This window comes from Schistocerca americana, chromosome 1 (assembly GCF_021461395.2).
Source record: "Schistocerca americana isolate TAMUIC-IGC-003095 chromosome 1, iqSchAmer2.1, whole genome shotgun sequence".
Lineage (NCBI taxonomy): Eukaryota > Metazoa > Arthropoda > Insecta > Orthoptera > Acrididae > Schistocerca > Schistocerca americana.
Window position 1 is genome coordinate 606,262,925 of NC_060119.1, and position 12,076 is coordinate 606,275,000.

The 12,076-nt window shown below is 43.0% G+C and overlaps 1 protein-coding gene across 1 annotated transcript in view; it reads left to right on the top strand.

The window, feature by feature from the left end:
- Positions 1–6,483: 6,483 nt before the first annotated feature.
- The window catches only part of LOC124581194, a 32,001-nt gene continuing 26,408 nt past the window's right edge, over positions 6,484–12,076 (top strand). The window contains exon 1 of the mRNA XM_047131289.1: positions 6,484–6,583. Within this exon, the coding sequence (XP_046987245.1) occupies positions 6,484–6,583 (100 nt within the window). The remainder of the gene's footprint in view (positions 6,584–12,076) is intronic.

Consider the following 12,076-nt stretch of genomic DNA (forward strand, 5'->3'; position numbering starts at 1 on the left):
GGAGGGCTGCCGCACACCAGTCCTCCCATTCACGATGACCCACTAGGCAGCAACGGCAGATCACGGCTATGATATGCATCAGGTTGGCTGCATCTCTGTGTTAAAGGCAGCAAGCAGGTGGCAGTTGGCCACGATCGATCAGCTTGTTGTGGTTTCACTGAAACTCAATAGATTATCATTCACTGTGGTTCTAGTGATAAGAATGCAATGGCAACATGACAGAACATGTTCTTGAGCTCTTAAGGCTTCGCTATTGAAGGACCGAGCCCGCAGTTATGACCTGCTGGCTCTGATTGTATGAGCGCACTTGCCCTCATTTACCGGAACCGACAGTGCTACTTGCCTATGTGGCAGCTGAGATCAGTTCTCTCTGCCTTCATTTAATGTTGCAGTGTTGCTTGGGTAGTGAAGGTACGTAGCATTACCTCACAGTATCTTGTTGTCCAGCACAGCAATGCATACTTTTCCGCCTGCTTCGCTCCGAGGTCCGTGCATAGTCGACACCATTCAGCACATCAGCTAGCGCTAGTTACCCTGCTCTGAGATCGCCTAGCAGAATTTTTAAAAAAGTTAAAAATGTACACTGAAATTATTCTGCTGTCCATCAGTGCTGTGCTGATACATTTTTTTCCGGTGTGTTTTCGATGATTAATGAGTTGAATAGTTGTAGAAACTGAGACCTAACATGGAAATAAAGCGTTTCTTGACCCCTGTTCATTAATCACCAATTGACGGCACAATCGAATTCTCGCCCCAAGTAGCAGGCAGATTCAGAGCATCTCTTGTGTTCCTGTGTCGCTGAGGGCGCTCATATTTGCTTAGAGCGCTAACACCGAGGTGGAGTGTGGCCAAATGCAGCAACAGAGGGCAGTCTGTTCACCAAAACTGTTTCGAGAACAACTTGACCCGGTATTGGGCAGCCATGGGCAGCGGCGGGCAAGAGTTTGGTTTCGGTACTGGGCGTGGCATGGCGCGCCACCATAGCACGGACTAGGAATTGGCGGTGACAGCACTGCTCTGTATAGTTGATGGACGGGGCAGCCGCTATCGTCATCAGTGAAGAGAGCCTCGATGGAACGGAAGGAGTCTGGAAAGGTGTAAACGGCCTATCGATGTCGACCGTTCATACGCCTGATTTCCTCTACCAAGTAATAAGGCTAGGGAGAAGCAAAGAGAAATTTAGCTGAAAAACAGAATCAAGCTATAAGTGGCAGATTAGCCGTGTACTCGTTGCTTTGGAACCTGTTATAGAAAAAAAAGCGTAGTGCCACGCAATGGCCTGGAGCACTAAGGAAAGAAGTACCTGTCCTCACCAGCACGTGCGGTGAGAGTAAGGCGACAATAGACTGGCCGCCAATGACCATCAGGACGACACTGCCGTCATTCAAGAAATGATAAAAATGTTGTAACCGTCAGTTGTTATACTGTCGAGCTAGCTGACAGACGTAAAGCTCATATGCTGCGCCAGGCCAGGCTATTTAAAGAAAACTGCTGTTAATATGAAATGAAGCATTTGAATGTGCGTAGGGAAATAATGATGCATTGTGTGTAGTGTTTATTTAAATAATACATTTCAAGTGCATTGTCCAGCATTTGGTGCTTCTTGTATCATTTCAGACACGAAATTGAATTATTTTTCAAATATTATTACTATTCCATAATAATGTAATACTGATTACATAAGTTCCTAATAATTAATTTTTTTCAAATACTACCATTAACATAACCATGTAGGCTTCTGCGGCCAGTGTCAAGATGATTAACATACTTCTGGATGTTGTAACACGTCAACGCATAAAATGTAAAACGCTTTTAAATCTATAAACTACAAAAAAACTAGCATTATGCGTGTCACGGTGTGGTGGAAGTTACAGCTTGCGAAACAAATGTGTGAACGACATGTTCCACACATAGTGCACCCTCTATACGCACACTTTCTACTTTGTACCATGCATCTACTTATATGAAATTATAACTTATACGTGTACGTTACATATGCTTAAATGTCTCACGAAAATGCTTATTTCAATTTGTACCACAAACCGCTTCATTATTCGCTTCGCTACAGACAAACGAACAAACCGACGCACAACAGTAACTATGTAATTGCTACTTCACTGCTGTAGACTTTATCTTGTATTCTTGTTATTTTTCTTGTTCTTCTTCTTCTTCTTATTATTATTATTGTCATAAGTGGAAGCGGTCAGGCACAAAGCTATGGTAGCCTGAAGTCTCCCAATTTCTGTCAGTTTAGAAGCAGGGGGTCCAGTAATCAACTATAGTACTATGTTGTACCTTGGGAGTGCTCGGTGTCGGTGAAGCAAACGCCGCTGGGGAGAGGAGTGGTGCAAGGGAAATACGTTTTGTAACAAGACTCTAGCGTCAATTTAGATACACTACTGGGCATTAAAATTGCTACACCAAGAAGGAATGCAGATGATAAACGGGTATTCATTGGACAAATATATTATACTAGAACTGACATGTGATTACATTTTCACGCAATTTGGATGCATAGATCCTGAGAAATCAGCACCCAGAACAACCACGGCATTGAGTCAAACAGAGCTTGGATGGCGTGTACAGGTACAGCTGTCCATGCATCTTCAACACGATGCCACAGTTCATCAAGAGTAGTGACTGGCGTATTGTGACGAGCCAGTTGCTCGGCCACCATTAACCAGACGTTTTCAATTGGTGAGAGATCTGGAGAATGTCCTGGCCAGGGCAGCATTCGAACATTTTCTGTATCCAGAAAGGCCCGTACAGGACCTGCAACATGCGGTCGTGCATTATCCTGCTGAAATGTAGGGTTTCGCAGGGATCGAATGAAGGGTAGAGCCACGGGTCGTAACACATCTGAAATGTAACGTTCACTGTTCAAAGTGCCGTCAATGCGAACAAGAGGTGACCGAGACGTGTAACCAATGGCACCCCATACCATCACGCCGGGTGATACGCAAGTATGGCCATGACGAATACATGATGACAATGTGCGTTCACCGCGATGTCGCCAAACACGGATGCGACCATCATGATGTTGTAAACAGAACCTGGATTCATCCGAAAAAATGACGTTTTGCCATTCGTGCACCCAGGTTCGTCGTTGAGTACACCATCGCAGGCGCTCCTGTCTGTGTTGCAGTGTCAAGGGTAACCGCAGCCATGGTCTCCGAGCTGACAGTCTAACAATAACTACTGCAAACGTCTTCGAACTGTTCGTGCAGATGGTTGCTGTCTTGCAAACGTCCCCATCTGTTAACTCATGGATCGAGACGTGGCTGCACGATCGGTTACAGCCGTGCGGATAAGATGCCTGTCATCTCGACTGCTAGTGATACGAGGCCGTTGGGATCCAGCACGGCATTCCGTATTACCCTCCTGAACCCACCGATTCCATATTCTGCTAACAGTTATTGGATTTCGAACAACGCGAGCAGCAATGTCGCGATACGATAAACCGCAATCACGATAGGCTACAATCCGACCTTTACCAATGTCGGAAACGTGATGGTACGCATTTCTCCTCCTTACACAAGACATCACAACAACGTTTCACCAGGCAACGCCGGTCAACTGCTGTTTGTGTATGAGAAATCGGTTGGAAACTTTCCTCATGTCAGTACGTTGTAGGTGTCGCCACCGGCGCCAACCTTGTGTGAATGCTCTGAAAAGCTAATTATTTGGATATCACAGCATCTTATTCCTGTCGGTTAAATTTCGCGTCTGTTGCACGTCATCTTCGAGGTGTAGCAATTTTAATGGCCAGAAGCGTAGTTACCTTTATTTTCTGAGAAAGTCTCGTAGATAGCACTCACAATCCACTTAGAATTGCTTCGTCTTCCATAAGAAAATGTTGCTAGAAATAATCAGTACCAGTTATTTCATTGACTCACTAGTTCGTGTTCTAATAAAACACATACAAGAGCTAAATAATCTTTTATCTTTCATCTTTTTGGAACAAAAGAGTTTTAAAAAAAGTTGTTTTTCATTCAGAAGTTTAGTAAGGAGCTAATCTTGGTGTTGATCGGGGCGAAGGAGGTGGAGGGGAGGGTACGAGCCAATACGTGATTACACTTTGGGGTAATCGTCTCAGAAGTGTTGGGTACCGATGGTTTAATGTGACCTGTGTTACCCTGTAGTGCAGACGGCTGTGTCAGGACCGGCCTATTTAAGCCAGTAAGTTTGTGAAATACAGCGAAACCGCTGCTGGGTCTGATGTATTCAGTCGGAAAGGTTACGTTTCGTTCAACCGTGCTTAGTGAGAACTTTTATCTGTCACTGCTTCGGCTTTCACTGTTTTACTGTCCTTATGCACTGTTTTCAGCAGAGTCTACTTAATGTTTGTATTTTGTCTTTCTTGTATTGCTTGTCTAGCGTAAAAAAATGACGGCTTTGTTTGGGTACATTTTAGGACTGGGTTCTGGGATACGATCCTTTGTTGAGCATGTTCGTATTCCTCTTTTTCTGTGTGCTCCTGTTTATGTGTTTTAATTCATGCTCATAAGACGAAGGAAGTGAATTTTTCTGTATGAGTCCGCGATGATTGTGATTTTTTTTATGGATAAGGCTTCCTAAATTGCTTAATAAATTTTTATATTTATTACTCCGTTTCGGCTACTGCCATCATCAAATGTCAAAACACGTAGAAATTGCAAAACAACTTTCAGCGTCACTATTAACAACTATGACCCAATGGATAACAGCTGGAACGCTAGAGGGACCAAGCTGCACATCCACAAACCACAAGCCCGTAACTTACGAGAAATACTCGAACAGTGCGTAAACATCTGGCGTCACATACCTCCTAAGATTTAGCGACGACTTATCGAATACATGTCACAAAGAACGGCTGCTGCACTGAGTTCCAAAGGCGGACCAATGCGATCTGAGCAGACGGTCACACTGTTTATGCTCGTCGGTGTATGTCCTTCCTTCAGGCAAAAAACGAGAGAGCTTGGGCTTATTCGTTGAATGCTGGACAAATAAATGTGAAAAATAACTCGTCGTCAATGTCTGAAATGATTTAAAAGAAATTCGTATGACTTTATGCAGCAATTTTTTACTGTGAATGAAGCCCACGCCGTGAAACAGAAATCAAATCAGTGTCTGGAAATCGTCGGTCCTGCACCAAAGAAGACAAAGTCTGAAAGGTTACGATATGTGTTTCCTAGAGTTGAAAAAAAGCGAGCAGTGTACTTACTGATGCCCTTGAGAAGGGTAAGCCGGTCGGGTTGGCCGAGCGGTTCTAGGCGCTACAGTCTGGAACCGCGCGACCGCTACGTTCGCAGGTTCGAATCCTGCCTCGGGCATGGATGTGTGTGATGTCCTTGAGTTAGTTAAGTTTAAGTAGTTCTAAGTTCTAGGGGACTGATGACCTCAGAAGTTAAGTACCATAGTGCTCAGAGCCATTTGAACCATTTTTTTGAGAAGGGTAAACAAAGAGTTGGTGACTAGCACGCAAGAGTCCACCTCCGTAGCTGATTGATTAGGGCGGTTGACTGCCGTGCCGACGACCCAGGTTCGAGTCCCGATACTGCCAGAAATTTTTCCTTGGTGGCAGGACTGGTACGGCGTGCACTCACCCTTGTGAGGCGAATTCAGGCGCTTCTTGATCAATTACTAGCGGTTCCAAGGTCATTAAACCCGACAGCGTGCGCGAGAGTTGCATGTAGACCACGTGCCCCTTCCGTACCACATCAAATGATCCCATTGGCAGAGGATGACACGGCGGTCGATCGTGCCCGATGCACTCGTTAGGGCAGAACGGGGAGTTTTACCTTCCACTCTCCAGTTCACTTGGTCACGAACATATTTTAGCAGTCCTTAAGTATTTGAAGCGCGTACTCTAGGAACATCTACTCTATTCATCTTAATTGACACCCTTTGCTTTTCACGTTCTTCTGCGGCTAAAGAAACTGGTGTGTGGAAAACACATTGTAAATTTGTACTGTGCATGAATTCCAGAATCGAACTGCCGGGATGACATGTAATCAACGAAAAAAATGTTGACCGAACCACTGTTGAACCATTTCGAGAGAAACGAGTAGCGAAGTCTAGATACTCTCTACCTATCCTCGTAACTCACTGATATCTCGGTGGAGAAGTGTAAATCGTCCGATTAACAGGATTTCTTTTTTCTCTAATTACCGTCAGGGGTTCAGAGCTCTACAACCATCTGAGTGGAGTGTAGTGCTTTACAGATGCAGACTTAAAAACGCGCAAGAATATCATGCCTACTAGTCGAAGGACAAATATCGAAACAACGCAAGATTTCGTACAGTGTCGCTTAATTAAATACGCTTAAGTGCAGCCACTTGAAATCTTGATTACGAAGACTTTGCATACGTACGTGACAATTAGGTTTTCCGATGTACTTGAGAAGTATGAGACTAACAAATTGCTACGATAACGGCTGCCGTGGAAGATAAGAGAGATTTGCTATAAAGGACACTAGCGGCTGCCAAAGGGTAGGTTGAGATCATGTGGAGCCGGGGTCGTGACGTCCAGCTGTGTGCCCTTGTGGTGGTGGCGCTGGCCACCCTCCAGCAGGCAGAGGCGGCCGCATTACCGCCCGCAGCAGGTACTGTTCTCTAAGGCTTTAATCTTGAATTTGATCGTTAAACCAGAAGATTATCTCATCATCTTTGAAGTGTCTAAGATCCTGTACTTATTCATCGCGCTATGGTGTTATGTTTTCTGGTTTCAGAATTTTCCATAGTTATTCATTTGAAAATATCAGCCACATGTCGTCATTGTATTCACTGTGAGGTGTTGTTCTTATTACCTATCCCGTATTCCGGTCGCATGAACTTTGTCACCATATGAAGGCCTTCAAAAGTTTATTTTTATTTCTTAATGCACTTCCCGTTGAGCTCAGTGTATGTAATTTGGCAAGAATCAAGGTTTTACACTGTCAATAAAGGAAAAAATGCGGTAATTTTAATTTGTAAGTATATCACACGAAATTTTTGTTTTTGTTTGCTTTCCAACTGTCTGTCTGCCCGTCCGTCTGTCTGTTAAAATCCGTTTCCATGAGGAACCGGTAGACGTATCAAGCTGAAATTTATGTCACTTACTAACATGAATGGCCCCTTGGCGGTGCAATGAATGTAAGCTAAGTCAATGCCATTTATGTGACATATTTTGATCCTTGCAAATTCACTCATCAAAAACTATAGGGTACTTTACGTTGGCCTAGAGCCATGAAACTTAGCAAGAGCCGAGGTTTCCCAGTACCAGTAAAGCAAAAAAAATCGGAGAACTGTTAATCTGTAATTATATCGCACGAAAAAAATATTTCTTTGTCATTTGTTGTCCGACTCTCTGTCTGTCCATGTGTTGAGACTTCTTTTACCCAGGAACGAGAAGGTGTATCAAGTTTAAATTAATGCCCGTTGGCGGTATAAAAATTTAAGTTTCTGTGTCAACGCGATCGAAACAAAGGCCATTTATGCCGTATATTTTAATTCTCGCATACTCACTCATCAAAACCTATAGGATAATTCTCATTGACCTAAAACCATGAAATTTAGCAAGAAGCTGGGCTTCACAGTGCAATAAACGGGAAAAAATCAGAAAATTGTTAATTTTAAACTATATCACACGAAAAAATATTTCTTTTGTTGTTCGTTATCCGACATAAAACTTAAAACATTCTGGGAAGTCTAGGCATTCCCAGGACCGATACCTTGTCAGTATTAATGTCGATAACAAGCAAAAATTTGTCGAGATTCTCGACTTCTGGGATGAACGTACTGTGTATATACATAATTAAGTTCGTATGGAATCCTCACAGCGCAAAGTCCTACTCTCTCCTGACCATTTTTTTGTTCAAAACATAAGAGGTATAAAATGAACTTTCATGCCATTCGAAACTAATTTCCATCATCATCAGTGCGAGATGTGAACCGTCCCTACCCCTCCTTTCTAGGCACGGATACACTCTTATATACACTCAGCCTCCGAATGTGATCTTGAGAAATTCCTTGTCATGCCTGAGACATCTGTTATGTCAGTTAATCAAGACTGAGTAGCTTCCTGTGTTGTCAAGCAATATTACATCTGACCCTGGCTGTACACCATGAGGTGTCTGTTGTGTGCTGTATGGAATCAGCCGTAAACGATAGATGGTAACTCGAGATTTCAGACCAGCTCCCAGCAATCTGTTCCCGACGGTTAGTTGTGAACTCACTGCCTGTAACCTCTGCCCTGATTCCAGCTGTTGTCATCCGTCATTCACCCAAGCCAGTCGAACAGTTCTACGATCTTCTAGTGGTGTAGCTGTTCTGGGGGAACCTACTCTCCTCGCCACAAAGTTCTCAGTCCACCTCGTCACCAGTCGTTGTGCATTCACTGCACTGAAGCAGAATCCCTGTGTGGTCTATCGATACGGTGCACCCGTGTTCTTCACGCCAATGATTCGGCGTTTCTCGATGTCTGAACTGTGGCGATAAGCTGCACGATCACGTCCTATGGGTACGCTGTGTTGCGACCTCCACCTGCGCAGTTCAAAAAATGGTTCAAATGGCTCTGAGCACTATGGGACTCAACTGCTGTGGTCATCAGTCCCCTAGAACTTAGAACTACTTAAACCTAACTAACCTAAGGACATCACACACATCCATGCCCGAGGCAGGATTCGAACCTGCGACCGTAGCAGTCGCACGGTTCCGGACTGCGCGCCTAGAACCGCGAGACCACCGTGGCCGGCACCTGCGCAGTTCCAGGGACGTTAAGCCACACCTGCCAGCCATCACGTACACTCACCACTCTTCATCTGTAACCATGGACTTTTTTCTATGTTGAAAATAAGCTCGCTTAAGGACGAAACAGTAATTAACATACTTCACAGAAATGGAAATTCTGGTGTAACAGTTTGGTAGTGTTAAGCGAGTGTATCCACGGCGTAAGACCTTCCAGTTCCTTCAGTGTATTTCTGAATCGCTAGCAAACTTGTTTCTCTGATATTAATTCGAGGCGCCCTTTCCCTTTTTCGTTATATTCGCTGAAACGTTTCAGTTATAGTTTTAATTTTTTACAAATCTCTCTATTGGAAAGTCCGTCTGCACTTGCACCTTTCCTTGCTTTCTTTTCCAGCTTTCACTGTAGCGTTCTATACATATTTTTTAATTTATTGGCTACGTCACTGGCGTGCTTAAACGATCGCGCCCTCGTACTTAAGCACAGTCTCTTACACAGGAGACACCTTGTAACCACACATTAAAGGTACATATCTAGCTTGAGCACTGTGTTTAAATGCTCATCCGAGAATAATCAACTTTTTTCAACAAAACACAACTTATATTTATGCCTGCGTGACTTTCTTTCTTTCTTTATTTCTCGCAATCTTGCCTAATATGTACATTTGTATTCTGGAAATATACGAATCACTACACAGTGTTTAACTTTACCAGTTCTAATCTCCACACACTGACCACTTCTTTTCGACGATGCCGAAGAGTGACTAACGATGCATCGTCGTGTAAGTCCGACTTCTCTTTCTGCAGAAGTGGTCACTGAAAAAGAAGATTGTGGGAGGAAGTTACGCATTTCTTGGCTCATCTTGCTCTCGGAATTTTAATGCACAATGCAACAGTTACCCATACAGCTGGCTGTTCATTCCTGTGAAGCTCTCGCGCTGACTGAAAAAATCCCTGACGAAAATTCTGTTCCATGTATTCAACTTCTTAAGTAAAGCACTCGAAATGCGGGATGGAATAAGTACATAATAGTAATGACTCTGGGCGATCTGTACTACTTTTCATTTAATTTGTGAAGCCATAGGCTTAACTTAAAATATGTTGATTGTAATTAAAACATCTTCACCTTCACAGTCTTGTGATCTATCCAGTATTGTCCGACCCTGGTAGCTGAGTGGTCAGTGCGATAGAATGTCAATCCCAAGGGCCCGGGTTCGATTGCCGGGGGTCGGAGATTTTCTCAGCTCAGGGACAGGGTGTTGTGTTGTCCTAATCATCATCATTTCATCCCCATCGACGCGCAAGAGTTGCCGCAGTGGCGTCACATCGAAGGACTTGCACCCGGCGAACGGTCTGTCCGACGGGAGGCCCTTGTCACACGACATTTATTTATTTATCAAGTATTATGTGATATTCTTACACAGTTTGCTTTCGGCCTCAAGACGATTATTCAGCGATAGATATACTTGTTCTGCGTCTTTATATGTGCATCTAGATAGAGTTTATTATCTCTGCTATGGCAGGGCATTACAGTGAGACACAGAAGTCATCAATATCGAAAGATAAGATTGTTCACTACGTGGCTGACTTTGTAAGTTTCTATCATTTGCTGTTACTTGCCATTTCGTCCAGTAAACCTTCTTGAAACAACTAAAATAAAAATAATTTTTACAAACTTTAAAAATCTACGAAGTTTGTAAACAATAGTGTGGGAGTTGATATCACGTGAATTGTTACAAACAAGTTCCATCTTGGCAAGGCTTTGTGAAAAGCACACAAGGTCATATATAGAACCCTAAAATGGGCGAAAGTTTCATAATAATGGCAGTAGATTAAGTACTGTGTTGCTTCCAAGACTATTTGGTATATTTTATGTATACCGATTGTATTACTGATTATTGCTTATTATTCTTCAAAATGTTATCAGAAGATAAGCATATCATGCTCACGTGCACTACCATCCACTCACTTGGTTATATAACTTTTATCCGTTTTGCCGGCCGGGGTGGCCAAGCGGTTCTAGGCGCTACAATCCGGAACCGCGCGACCGCTACGGTCGCAGGTTAGAATCCTGCCTGGGGCATCGATGTGTGTGATGCCCTTAGGTTAGTTAAGAGTAAGTAGTTCGAAGTTCTAGGGGACTGATGACCTCAGAAGTTAAGTCCCATAGTGCTCAGAGCCATTTGAACCATTTTTTATCCGTTTTAGGGTTGTTACCTTTCCAAACTCTCTGTCCTCTAGACCTCTACCTTACAGTCTACAAACATCGAATTTACCTAATTAAAACAATGAAATAGCTTGAATTAATACTCCACCCAAAGGTTACTGAGAATCCCCACCTTACAAAAGAAAACCGACTGTAGACTAAAACTACTATCCGGCCAGATGTAGGAACTATCACACCTACAATGAGCTCATCCATCCTGTCTGCGCTATGCAGGTGATGCATTTGTGTATATCACTCTTAAGCTTTTCCCATCTGCTCCCCCAACTACAAAACTGGTGATTCCTTGATGTATCAGAGAGTGTCTTATCAACTGATCCATTCTGTACTCAAGTTGTGCCATAAATTTCTTTTCTCCCTAATTCTGTTCAATACTCCTCACTATTTACGTGCTCTACCCATCTCATCTTCACCGTGTTTCTGTAGCACAACATTTCAAAAACTCCCGGTCCCTCCTTGTTTAAATTGTTTATCAATCACGTTTCACTTCCATATAACTGCAGACAAATAACTTCAGAAAATACTTCCTAACATTTAACTCTGCACTCGATGTTAACAAATTTCTCTTCTTAAGAAATGCCTTTGTTGTCATTGCAAGTATATATTTTATATTCTCTCTGCTTCGACCATCATCAGTTATTTTGCTACTCAAATAACAAAACTCATCTACTACTTTTAGCATTTCGTTTCCTAGGCTGATTCCCTCAGTATTCCCCTGATTTAATTCGACTACATTCCAATACCTTTACTCTGATTTTTTTGATTTTCGTGTTATGTCTTCCTTTCAAGACAGTGTCCATTCTGTTCACGTGCTCTTCAAGTCCTGAATTTTAAGTCCTTCTCCAAATTTTCCTTGGTTTCCTTTGCTACTTACTCAATATACAGATTAAATAACGTCGGAGATAGGCTGCAATCCTGTCTCATTCACTGCTTTCCTTTCAAGCGTCTCGACTCTTATAACTGCCATCTGGTTTCTGTACAAGTTGTAAATAACCTTTGCTATCTGCATCTTACCTCTCCTACCTTCAGAATTTCAAAGAGATTATTCAAGTCAACACTGTAAGGCTTTTCTAAGTCTACAAACGCTAAAACGTAGATTTGCCTTTCCCTAACCTATCATCTAAAATAAGTCGTTGGGACAGTACTGCAT